This window comes from Protobothrops mucrosquamatus, unplaced genomic scaffold, assembly GCF_001527695.2.
Source record: "Protobothrops mucrosquamatus isolate PMUCROS unplaced genomic scaffold, P.Mucros_1.0 scaffold757, whole genome shotgun sequence".
NCBI lineage: Eukaryota > Metazoa > Chordata > Lepidosauria > Squamata > Viperidae > Protobothrops > Protobothrops mucrosquamatus.
Window position 1 is genome coordinate 616,355 of NW_015387027.1, and position 12,489 is coordinate 628,843.

Consider the following 12,489-nt stretch of genomic DNA (forward strand, 5'->3'; position numbering starts at 1 on the left):
GCAGGGGGATTTGAGATGGTGAGCTTCATTGCTGTTGTTTGGCTTCGTGTTCGTGGTCGTGCCACATCTTTATGGTGGGTGTCAGTTTGCTTCATGTATGGATTGGAGGGGTTTAAAGTGGCTAATGATGCAGCTGTGGACTGGCTTCTAGTTTGTGGTCGTGCCTCATCATCTGTGTGGGTTTGGGTTTGCTTTTTGCTTGGAAGTGTGGTGGTGACCTCCTGTGTGGTTTTCGTGAGTGTGGGTCTGGTGTCATTCTTTGTGTTAGGGACTCGTTTACCAATAAGGGCGGGTTTCCAAATGGCTGGTAGGCGGGAGGTATCATCTTGTTTGTTCATGCTGTGTGGGCGTTTTTCTATCTCGATGGCTTCTCTTGTGTTGAAGAACACAAGAACTCAGTCAGAAAAGAGGAATCAACTTCTTCCCTGGTCCAACACCTTAAAGCCACAGGACATAAAATTGACTTTAAAAAGACCAGAACTATTGCCAAAACTTAACACTTTAACAACAGTATAATCAGAGAAGCCATCGAGATAGAAAAAGCCATCGAGATATATAAAGAAACTGACAAAACTGATCAAAATTGTATCATGTTCTAATAGTACAATCCTGGATGGCTCTAAAAAGAAGATAATTGCACAAGTAGAATGTGTAAAATAGCTAAAAGTTCACATAGATTGGAAGAAAATTGTGTCAATTAATTATATAATCTTATTGTTATTATTTTGATCTATATTCCTGGCCCCATTCTGGCTCTGGAGTAAAACCCCAGACACAGCATTTAAATTCTACTGTGGCTCTCAGCCTAATCTAAGTTGCATCTCTTGATTCCGTGGCTTAATGTGATGTGCAAATACAGCCCTTGCATGTTTCCTAGCTATTGATGGAAACAGATGGGACTAAGTGTACTCTTAGATCTATTTCAAGATTGCTCATGCATTTAATCACCTTACAGATAACACCCTGCCCCATTCATCCATTGTCAGGAAAAAAAAACTCTAGATGGTACCTCGTGATTTGTTATTGATCCGTTTGCGTTGACTGCTAGATGTATGAGACAACAGTGTTGCCTGTTGATGGTTAGAGTCCACAGGACTGGTGGCAATGATATTATCCTTGTACTTGCTCATCAAGGAGAGCTTGGCATTGTCACTTCCTAACAAGAAAAAATTAAGATAAAACTTTGAGAAAAGGAGGCAAAAAGGGGAAGGGAAAAAGAATAGGAATAATAATAAGGAAAAAAATCATTTCCAGCTATCCAAGCATTAAATTTGGAACATCTTTAGATGTGGACCAGCTGGCAATAGAAGTTAAATCCTTCTACTGTAACCAACCATCTGTATGTTCAGAGCAGGCTTGCAGTTTTCTCCCAATATCTTTACATCCCAACAATAAATGCATTCAAAAGGATTATCTTAAAGTAAGAACTAAGCCTAGACAAAAGTTCCCATGGGAACAGCTTTGCAAAAGTTGAATCAAATTGTTATGAATGCTCCTGCTGAAATTTTTCACATTCAAGAGGAAAAGCAGTGACATTCATGGTCACCATCACCACTGATGGTCTTGTATTATTAGAGATTTTTTTTTAAAAAAAAACTGGGAATGAGAGGGTAGAGGGACAGAGAGAAACCAAATCAAAACCATAAAATTTATGGCGGAGGGAAGAGGGAGTTAACCTTCTACCTCACCTAGAGGTTCAAGGCATAAGGGCTATGCAGCACATCAATCTGGATCTCTAGAAGTAGCTTCAGAGGAAATGGGAGCACAAATCCGGAATGGGACAAGTTGCCACAGCCAACTCGCCATGGCCAACTCACCATGGCCAATTTGCCACAGCGGGACAACTCGCCATGGCCAACTCGCCACGGGACAACTTGCTGTGGGACAATTAAACAATTCAATTTAATTATTTTTTAAAAAATATATATTTTTGTCATTCACATTTCATTCTGTCCCTCCTTTTTCATCCTTTCTTTAATGATTCCATTCCACCATTTCTTTGATATTAGTCTAACCTTTATCCCACAGCGAATTGTCCAGTGACGAGTTGGCCGTGGCGAGTTGACCGTGGTGAGTTGATTGTGGTGAGTTGGCCATGGCAAGTTGGCCACTGCAAATTGTCTTAGACCCGTAGAAATCTGGCAGACTTAAAGCAAGTGCTACATTCATACTTCTGCATCCTGTGAAGCACATACATGCATATAAACACTTGCTGAAGCCAATGAGAGTTTTCTTCTCACTGCCAATAACAAGCACATGAAATCTCCACTTACCTCAAGTGTTCCCATGTCAGTTTTAACACAGAAAAAAAGAAACAATTGCACAACAACAAACAGCTTGAATATGATTATATTGAGATAAAAGCTAATGCAGAAATTTGTTTTTCTGACTATCTTCTATCAACTATCTTTGACTTTTGGATATTGCTTGAAACACAAAAGCTGATAAAAGTAAGTAATCTTGCCTGGTTTACAGAAAGCCTGACCCAATTTTCTGTTTACCACACTGAAAATATGGCTAAATATTCCACAAAGAAAACTTTAAGTACTTTCATGTTCTTTGTTAACAGTCAAAATTCATGATTTGACCTACTATCTCCACTTTGTCCTTGAAGCATACGCCTCCTATTGCTTTATTACAGTTAATGCTATTCTAAGTCACCTTCCACTGGGACGCCAGATAATCTGGCAGTCCAAAATTATGTAGCCAGAAATTAGCCATGCTAGGGACAATAGGAAAGTGATGGATTATATGACTGAAAACAAAATACCAGCATTTCATTTTGAGAAATTAGGTCAATATGCAGTGTATTAAAGGCACCAAAATGTAATGATCTAAACATATGCCCAATAACGTATCCAATCACATATACATGTAGGTCAACATATAGATGCTGACTACAACTAAGTCCCACCTGGTGTTAGATCCAAGCTCGATTTCTCATTACAGCCCTGTAGTGAGTCCAGTGTTCTGGTCACCTGGCTGGCAAAGTCCTCACCCCCATTCATGCATTCTCGTTGTAAGTGGTGGCGCAGGTCAGTAATATCATATTCATAACCATCTAGGATTGGGGTCTCTCGGATGCTCAGAGTTCCACTGGAGTTGTGACCTTGCACCCGGGCATTCCGCAGACTCTCACGACCATGGCCACCAATCAGCACTGAGGGGATGTAGTGAATTTCATTGGCTGCTTCAGCACTGGCACTCTTCTGGGGTTGAGGTACTCGACGGCGCTTGCACCAACGCCTGCGTGTGTAGAGAATCATAACCAGGCACAAGATGGAAAGCAACAAGGCAATCATCCCTCCCTGTGAAAACCAAAATGAAACAACCTCAAGATCAGGCAGGATCAATTATAATTAGCACACTTGTATATTTACATTGTATCACTTGATATTAGATTCAGAATTCCCCATTTTAGAAAATAAGATTCCATCCTCAAGGTTTGTGGGAAAATAATAGAATTAATTAAGGAAACAATCACAATTAGCTAACCTGAAGGGCATTACTGAAATGAATGGGACCTGTGCAGTTGTGCATTTCTCATTGATTTGTAATAGGTCAGCTACTGGAAGGCTTTCAGTTGAATTTTATGAACCATGGTGGCACAGTGGTTAGAATGCAGTATTGCAGGCTAATTCTGCTGGCTGCCACCTGCCTGCAGTTCGGTAGTTCAATTCTCACTGGCTCAAGGTTGTCTCAGCGTTCCATCCTTCCGAGGTTGGTAAAATGAGGACCCAGATTTTGGGGGGCAATATGCTGACTCTATAAACCACTTAGAGAGGGCTGTAAAGCACCGTGAAGTGGTATATAAGTCTAAGTGCTATTGCTATATTAATCCAATGCTTTCCATGCTACATGAAACAATGACTTCATAAATTAATTTTCAGAATAGTAATTTTGCCCTTGGCAACAGCAATATAAGTTAAACTTCAGTAGTTTGAAGCAGCCTTTACAAAAGCCTTATTATTGATGATGCCAAGTCTTTAAACATTGTATTTATAGATAATGGTAAACAAAATTATTGCAACTTTAAAGAGTCAAATACCTCTTCAGTGCTTCTCCTTTAAGAATTTTCTTGTATATTTAACCAACTCTGTAAATGTGCCAGGGAATGACTAGTATGGCGTTGTGGGTGAATGAACACTGGCCATGTCACCAGCTAATGGAGATGTGCAATGTAGTTTCTCAGGAGATTAAGTTGTGGTTTCCATTTACAGTAGAGCCTGCATTGAGCAGACAGCTGGACTATAGGATTTCATAGATTTTTTCCAAACTATATTGTTCCTTTTACAGATGAAGAATGAGTTGAAAACAGAGAAGGAAAGATTGCTCCTGTTTAATTCTTTTCTCTCCAATGTATTTGCCTGCTTCTTCAATATCTTCTCCTCTCAGGTAAGTTTTCAAGTGGAAATAATCAAATTGGGGTTGAGAACTAACCAGAATCTCAGTCTTATACTTCAGGTGTGAAACAAAGTCAAAGCTTGAGGGCCAAAATGCATATTACTTTAAAGACCCATCTGGCAGCTTTATTTTTTTTTAAAAAAAAACAACAGTCTAAAACCAGCATAAGGAATCCAAACTAGGTTGGGATTTTAACAAGAATGTTAAAGTATAGAACTATAGGTTTTACTGTGATTCCGGTAATTTATTTATTTTTTGGGGGGGGAAGAACAATTTATATTATTTATTTATTTTTACTGAAATAAAATAATCATTTTTTGATAATATAAATTCAATGTATACAAATTCAAATTCAATGTATCCAGTCTGGATTGGAAACCTAGCAAATGATAAACAATTAAAACTTCAACTCCCAATCTGGACTGGGTCCTCTGAACTTATTTTATAATTTAAAAGAGAAAAAAAATGATGTAGTTGCTAAGAATATCTTCAATGTAAAGTTTTAGTCTCCAGTCTATTGAGCCTTTTAACCAAAACCAATCAATTAACAGCATCATGTCTATTCTTGGTCATGGTCTGTCTTTCTATCTTCCTTTATATGTAATGGATTGTTGTAATAAAATAAAATAACCATCACCTGCTTCACTAGGAAAAAGAAATAAATGAGAATTACTAAATAGACAACAGAGCAATGGCTGGCAAAGAGCGTGATAATAGCTGTTACACTTCAATCCCCTTTTGTTTTTGGCCTAATGAAAATGTTCATACCTTTCCTTAAGGGAAAAATACTTGCAAATTAAATTGAGAAGCAAACATTTAAGACAGCCCTAAGTGTTTTTGTCAGATACAACTCTTGGGTTAGTTCTTATAATTCTATTAGATGCAAATTTAAGCCCAAAGCCTCTCATATTTACTAAAATAATGCAAATATCTATGCATTTAATAGAAAAAAAACCAAAACTTATAAAACAAAATAGAATTTTGAATGACATTTGCCCCTTGAATTTTCTGGAGTTTCCAATAAAAAAATTAGAATATTCTGTAATACAACCTTCTGTGCTTTTATACGCTCTAGGGAAGCTGTAAGCAATTTAACTAGAATTTGAAGCAGTTTTACATAAGGCATTTTCCTTAAAAATGAATATCAGTTTAATACAATAAATTAATATTATTGTAAATTTCACTATATCTCAAAGGCTATCACTAGATATTCCCACAAATATTTGGAGGTTTCACAAAACAGTCATCATGGACTATGTGAACAGAGGGGTACCTCACATGAAAAATGAGATCAGAATAGAAATAAATTCACTAGTTATTATATTTGTTGCACAGTTTAAGTTTTCAGAAATCTGTTGGAACCCATCTTGAGTATTTGCCAAAACAGAAAGGTGAATTTAACATCAAATGAATAAAATAATTTAAAGGGCATTGAAAAAAAACCCTGATTCTACTAAAACATTTCTAGAGAAGAATGCAAATGTTCTCTCCATTGCTGTTGAAAAGTAAACAAAATCAGAATTTTAAGGGCATGTTTCAAAATCAGTATTTTAAAAATCCTGAATTGTTTTATGCACTGTCAACAATATTATGCTATGCTGGGGAGCTATATCAAAGTCACGAGGATGGTATGAAAGCCTGTCACTATATCAAGTAACTCAGTGCTTGCTTTACTTAAGACTAGAAAATATTATGGAAGGAAAACTGAAGATTGCAGTTTTCAAATTGCATATCATAACATCCTCTCACTGACAACTTAAGGATCTCCAAGAGTAGTTTGTTTATTTATGAGACTTGTAAGCTGCCCCAATCTGTTCTAACTCTGGAAAGCTTAAAGAATACAGTCAATAGAAAAACAAAACAACCAATGAATGAAAAACAAAGAACTAGGTCATCAAGGGAAAAAGTCTGAAAATAACCAATCAAAATATCATGCATGAGCTCCAATTTCCACTCTGATGCAAGGCCTGGAGACAGAGCGAGATTCTAAGGCAGTGGTTCTCAACCTTTTTAATGCCGCGACCCCAACCGGTCGTAAGTCGAGGACTAAACCGGTCGTAAGTCGAGGACTAAACCGGTCGTAAGTCGAGGACTTTCCCTGCCCGGGAGCGTCGCGCATGCGTGGTTCCGCCCCCTGCGCCGGCCGAGGCGTAGCTAGCAAGCGGCAGAGATGGAGCAGGCCGACCACCAGCTGGCCCAGCTCAAGGGAGGTAAAGCACCCGCCGGAAAAGGGGGAAAAATGGCAGACAGCCTTGCTTGGCGACCCCCGTGAAATGGTCGATTGACCCCAAATGGGGTCGCGACCCATAGGTTGAGAACCGCTGTTCTAAGGGTTTGTTTAAATAAGGCTGTAGAGGCAACCAAATGAATCACAGGAGAATGATGCTCCAGTGGCTGGTCCCATGACAAAGATTAAGTACCGTATATACTCGAGTATAAGCCAAGTTTTTCAGCACATTTTTTGTGCTGAAAAATGCCCCCCTCGGCTTATACTCGAGTCAGCTCCGGGTAAAACCGCCCCAGCGTTTCTTCCTCGGATTCAGCGCTAAGAAACGGGCCGCTTTGTCGCCCATCCGAAAATCGAAAGGAGCCGAAGCTGCGAGGAGAGCCTGTGGCGCAAGCAGCCCAAGGCGCCCCTCCCCGTTTCCTCTACTCTTGCCAAGCAGGCAGGCCTTCCCCCCATCCAAAGATCGGCCGGGTGGGGTCGGGCGGCGGCGGCGCTGCTTCCTTCACCGGGGGGCTTTTCGGGGAGTGCTTGAACAGCGGCTGAGGAGCAGCGGGGTGATGTGGAGCCGGGGCTTGGACGGCCAAAGCAGCGCCGTTTCTCCCCGGGGTCCAAAAGGTGAGGCACCGGCTTTAGAGTGGAAAGAGGGAAGCCTCGAATGCATGGACTTGCGTCCACACGTGCCTGCGCCAACCGATCAAAAGCTCGGCTTGGGCTGCACCCTTTCTCCTCTGAGCTTTAGGGAGCATAAGGTTTGGTAGGCTTGCTTAGGAGCCGCCGTTAGCTTGTGCTAATATTAAAGTGGGGCACGTTTTGCTTCTCCACGTTTGGGAACGTGGGAAGTGAGGAGAGTCGCACAAATTAGTGCTGTGTGTAAACCCAAACCATGTGATTAGTGGTCAAATGGGTTGTATGAAAATTGGGTTGAGTACAGTAAACCATGACTGAATTAACTATAATCTTATATCATCCTTGGGTATCTGTCAGTTCTGTAACACGGGGGCTTGAGGCACGGAGGCACGGGATGCGGAGCGGCACCGTGGGAGGCGGCAGGACAGGGGGGAGAGGTTACCTGCATCCTGCCAGCCGACCTCTGGAAGCCTGCCTGAATGAAGAATTTTAGGGGGTGTGGAAAGGGAGACAGACTGAGGGCTGTATTAAGACCATAAATGGCTGCTTAAGGAGACTGGAAGGGAGGAGAATTCGGGGTGGAGCAGATAACACGGGGGGGGGGGGAAAGGCATTAGGAAATAAGCAAAAGGGCTGTCAATATCATGGGCTGATCTATGCAAGACGGTGCATTGTACATAGAGACTGTGTGTGTGTGTGTGTGTGTGTGTGTGTGTGTCCTATGTGCTCTGCATGCAAACATCACCCATCAAAGGTAGAAGTCACTGGCTTTTTGCTGGAATCCTGAGTCCCTGNGGGGGGGGGGGGGGGAAGGCATTAGGAAATAAGCAAAAGGGCTGTCAATATCATGGGCTGATCTATGCAAGACGGTGCATTGTACATAGAGACTGTGTGTGTGTGTGTGTGTGTGTGTGTGTGTGTCCTATGTGCTCTGCATGCAAACATCACCCATCAAAGGTAGAAGTCACTGGCTTTTTGCTGGAATCCTGAGTCCCTGCACAGAGATTTGTTTCCCTCCCCAGTAAGGAATCGCGAATATTGATTCTCTTTTAAAGGACAAAAAGGCACATTTAGGGATTCTGCTTGGATGTTACGGTATTTTTGATACCATATTGTTTTTGTTGACCCCCTTTTCCACTTACAGAGCTAGGTTATTGTTTTTCTTTGAAATAAATATTCATGTAATTTTATTGGTATCTATCTTCATTTTTTACATTTACCAGTAGCTGCCTCATTTCCCACCCTAGGCTTATACTCCAGTCAATATTTTTTCCCAGTTCTTTGTGGTAAAATTAGGTGCCTCGGCTTATATTCGGGTCGGCTTATACTCGAGTATATACGGTAATTAAGAAATTAATTAACCTCATTAATATATTAAATTTTATCCTGGAGGAGAACAAAGTTAGGATTAGCAGATGCCCACTCATCCCTTTTAGAAGTCTGAGTTCTCAAAGTTATGTTCAGCCTTTAATAATCTCTCACTTCTATTTGAAGGCTAACCTATATAATATATTTAAATGCCTATTTTCTGGAGACAATTCAGGGTTTATTTTCCCAGTCTCTAATATGAACAGGTAAAGGGGTTGAATCCTAAATAAAGTTTGAAAGTTCCCCCTTAATCATTTGCTTTAAAACCCATTGTGAATTCTAGAGACTTAAAAAAGAGAAAAAAAGTTTGTTGCTATCAATGCAGATTTCTTGGTGTGTTTGTATGTGTATGTGTGTGTGTGTGTGAAAACATACTTTTTCTAAGGAAATGGCTAAGGGGAGAAAATATAAGCTTCTTCCATCAGCACATAGTGGAATTGCCAAGATCAGATCCAGAACTCTTCATTGTCAGAAAACAACTTCTTGTTATTTATTCAATGTAACAATCTTAGCTTAATGGATTATTAAAACTTAAAGAATTTGGAAGAAAGAGATAAAATAATTGTTGAGGGATGCTCATCTACTATAGATCCACTAATCTCAAACTTAAGAATTCTAATGGAATGTATATATAATTTACAAGTTCCTATGTAAAAACAAATCCACTCTTTTGTCAAAGGTGTGGAAGCTTACACTTTAAATAAGGCATACAGGGCTAAAGAGAAATGATATTATTAAAATTATATCTATATTGATAGCTATAGGAATCCATAAATTGGTGATAGTTGCATGTTATATTTCAATGAATTGTGATAATAGAACAGTCAGGAGTAAGTTTCAGGTGATGCAGGGGAAAATATTATTGAGATATAAATAACTGAGAATGAGACAAAAGAATACAGAGAAACTGGGTTTTCAGAGAGCCAAGAACAAATAAGATTAGTGACTAGTTAGTCACTAGATACTAAACAGCCTCTTCCAAGTATCTGCTTAGAAGAGGCTGCTTGCTCCAAATGGTTGGTTTAAGCACAATTCTATTCATACATACACACAGGGCTTTTTTTCCTCATAGAACGCCCAGAACGGAGTTCCAGCACCTTTTTTGGATGGAACCTTATAGGGTAGGCAAGGCGGGTTGTATGACATGTGTGAGTTTCGGCACCTTTTTTTTTTTTTTAGAAAAAAAGCACTGCATATACGTATACGTAAAGGACAAAAGCACTGCATATACATATACGTAAAGAATATACGTAAAGGACAAAAGAGCATCAGTTTAAAACATTACAGATTTTATGAGGAAAGAACAAGAGAATCAGTGAAAGATACAGGAGTGATGAGGGGTTCTGATTATGCAACCTTGGGGAAAATTGGCAATAGAATTAGAGAATAGAATTAAAGAAGAATGGCTGCAGGAAAGTAAAGTGTAACTCCTGAGTGAAAAAAAAAATATTAGAAGATGATTACCCAACAGAGTAGTGGAAGTAGCCATAAGGAAAGAAAATATGGAAACTGCCTGGAACAAAGTAAAAATAATTCTGTAACTGAATCCATACAAAAGTGTGTGGATTTACACTAACAGGAACTACAAAAAGGATGCTCAGTGGAATGAAGAAGCAAAAGAACATATGAATAAAAAGCATATATGTTAGAATGATTGCTGGAAAAATTATGAGAGAAAAACAGTGTATGATTAGTACAATGAGAAAAGGCTGTAGCAAGATAATCAAAAAGAGTAGGAAACAGTTAAGATTAAAGAAGGTAGATAAAATTTTGATGGACATGATTTGAAGTAAGTAAAACTGATTAATTATTATGAATGAAACTGAAGTGAGGCAATCCTGGAATAAGTCAATTAAGATCAATATGCTAATGACATATTGGAGAATAGAGTTATATTAATATGTATAAATATTTGTGTCCCAGAAAAAAATGATGCAAATTAAATCATAAATGCTATGAGAATATTGAAGAATGAAAAAACTGCAGGTATAGATAGTGGAAGTAAATATATATATTTACTTCCACTATCTGAACCTGAGACATTTGTAACGTGTTTCCATGTGTGTTTAAAAATTGGAAGAATGACATTATCATTTCCTAAGCAAAAGGAAAGTTAGCAAAGACAAATGTAAAACCTACAGGGACATTAGTTTGTTAAGTGTGCCCTCGGAAAGTGTTTAACAGAATTCTGAGTGAAAGGGCACAAAAAGTTACAATGCATAAAACTACAGAATTGTGATAAGGCATTGTGCCAGGCAGTAAATATTTGCTGTTCAGTAGATCACTAAAAAATCTATATATGTGAAAAATAATTATACATTTACATTAAAAGAACTGCTTGAATTTTGGAATATTTTGTGTATATATGGAGCCAAAAGTTTGACACTTAATGCAGTAGATGATGATAATTAAGCAGAACTGATGCCTCATTAGTTATTCAATATTTCATACTTGTGGTCTGTTGGCTGGAGATATGAATGTGCTTTTTGTATAAAGATGATACTATATTATTGGGTGACAATTTGCAGCAAACGTTATACATAGACTATATATAGCAGGCATGTCAAACTGCCGGCCCGTGGGCCAGATGCATCACACCGAAACCGTGCACCCCCCATTGTCGGCAATGGGGAAAAAGTCCCGACACGTCGTGCAACGTCACGTGTCATCATGAGTTTGACATGCCTGATATATAGCAACAAGGATATTGAATGTGAAAATTAATGTATCAAGACTGAAGGAGAAACTGTCTGGGAAGGTTAGAAATGGTAATCACATAATCCTGGGACACTGTTAACTATCATAAATGCATGCTAATTGCCAAGCACCCAAATCACATGACCATGGGAATCGTGTAGCGGTCATAAATGTGAAAATCGATCATAAGTCACTTTTTTCAGTGGTGGTGTAACTTTGAACAGTCACTAAATGAATGGTTGTAAATCAACAACTACCCAGATGGACAAATGCTGACAGAAATGTAACAGATAGTTTGTGACATTTTGTGAGAAATGAGTATCAAAAGGAGATAAAATATCTGTGTACAAAAATGTTAACATAAAAATAAAAAGTGCATATATCAGATTAAACATAAAGATTTTATGAAGTGGCAAAGGGCTTCTGAAGTATGTGTGATAAAAATAGAAGTGATGGTCAAGAATGGATAGGGAATGAATCATTCCAAACTGAATATAAACATACTGTAACTGAGCAATGAAAAAAGTACATTAAAGTAGCTTGTTTACATAAAAGTAATGAGTATGGGTTGAACTGCAAAATAAATATATGCAGAAAGACTGGCCGGGTTTGGAGGAAAGAAAAGAACAACAGTGCAAGGGCTGATGGAAGTAACAGTTTCTTTCAAGGACAGGATACAAAAAGGTGTAGCAAATTGGTGAGATAAACAAGATTTAGTTAGATTTCCTCCTTCTCCTCCCTTATCTCAAGCCTTTCATTTTGCTTACTATGTTTTGCTCCAATTTTGTTCTCTTATTTGACTTCCATCTCTACTTTAATTTGTCTTGATTCAATTGCAGAGTACCCATTAGTTGTTGTTGTTGTTGTTAATTGCGAAGTCATGTCCGACCCATCGCGACCCCATGGACAACGTTCCTCCAGGCCTTCCTGTCCTCTACCATCTTCTGGAGTCCATTTAAGCTCACACCTACTGCTTCAGTGACTCCATCCAGCCACCTCATTCTCTGTCGTCCCGTTCTTCAATTGCCCTCAATCTTTCCCAGCATTAGGCTCTTCTCCAGTGAGTCCTTCCCTCTCATTAGGTGGCCAAAGTATTTGAGTTTCAACTTCAGGATCTGTTGGAATATTCATGAGCAGGAAGAGTCATGTGGTAACTCAGACAGCCA

General features: G+C 39.0%; 1 protein-coding gene across 1 annotated transcript in view; it reads right to left on the reverse strand.

Annotated features, from left to right (window-relative positions):
* Positions 1-12,489, reverse strand: part of ASTN1 (astrotactin 1) — a 229,201-nt gene that overhangs the window by 122,592 nt on the left and 94,120 nt on the right. The window contains exons 3-4 of the mRNA XM_029284602.1: positions 2,915-3,308; positions 1,010-1,156 (exon numbers count right to left, since the gene is read on the reverse strand). Of these exons, the coding sequence (XP_029140435.1) occupies positions 1,010-1,156; positions 2,915-3,308 (541 nt within the window). The remainder of the gene's footprint in view (positions 1-1,009; positions 1,157-2,914; positions 3,309-12,489) is intronic.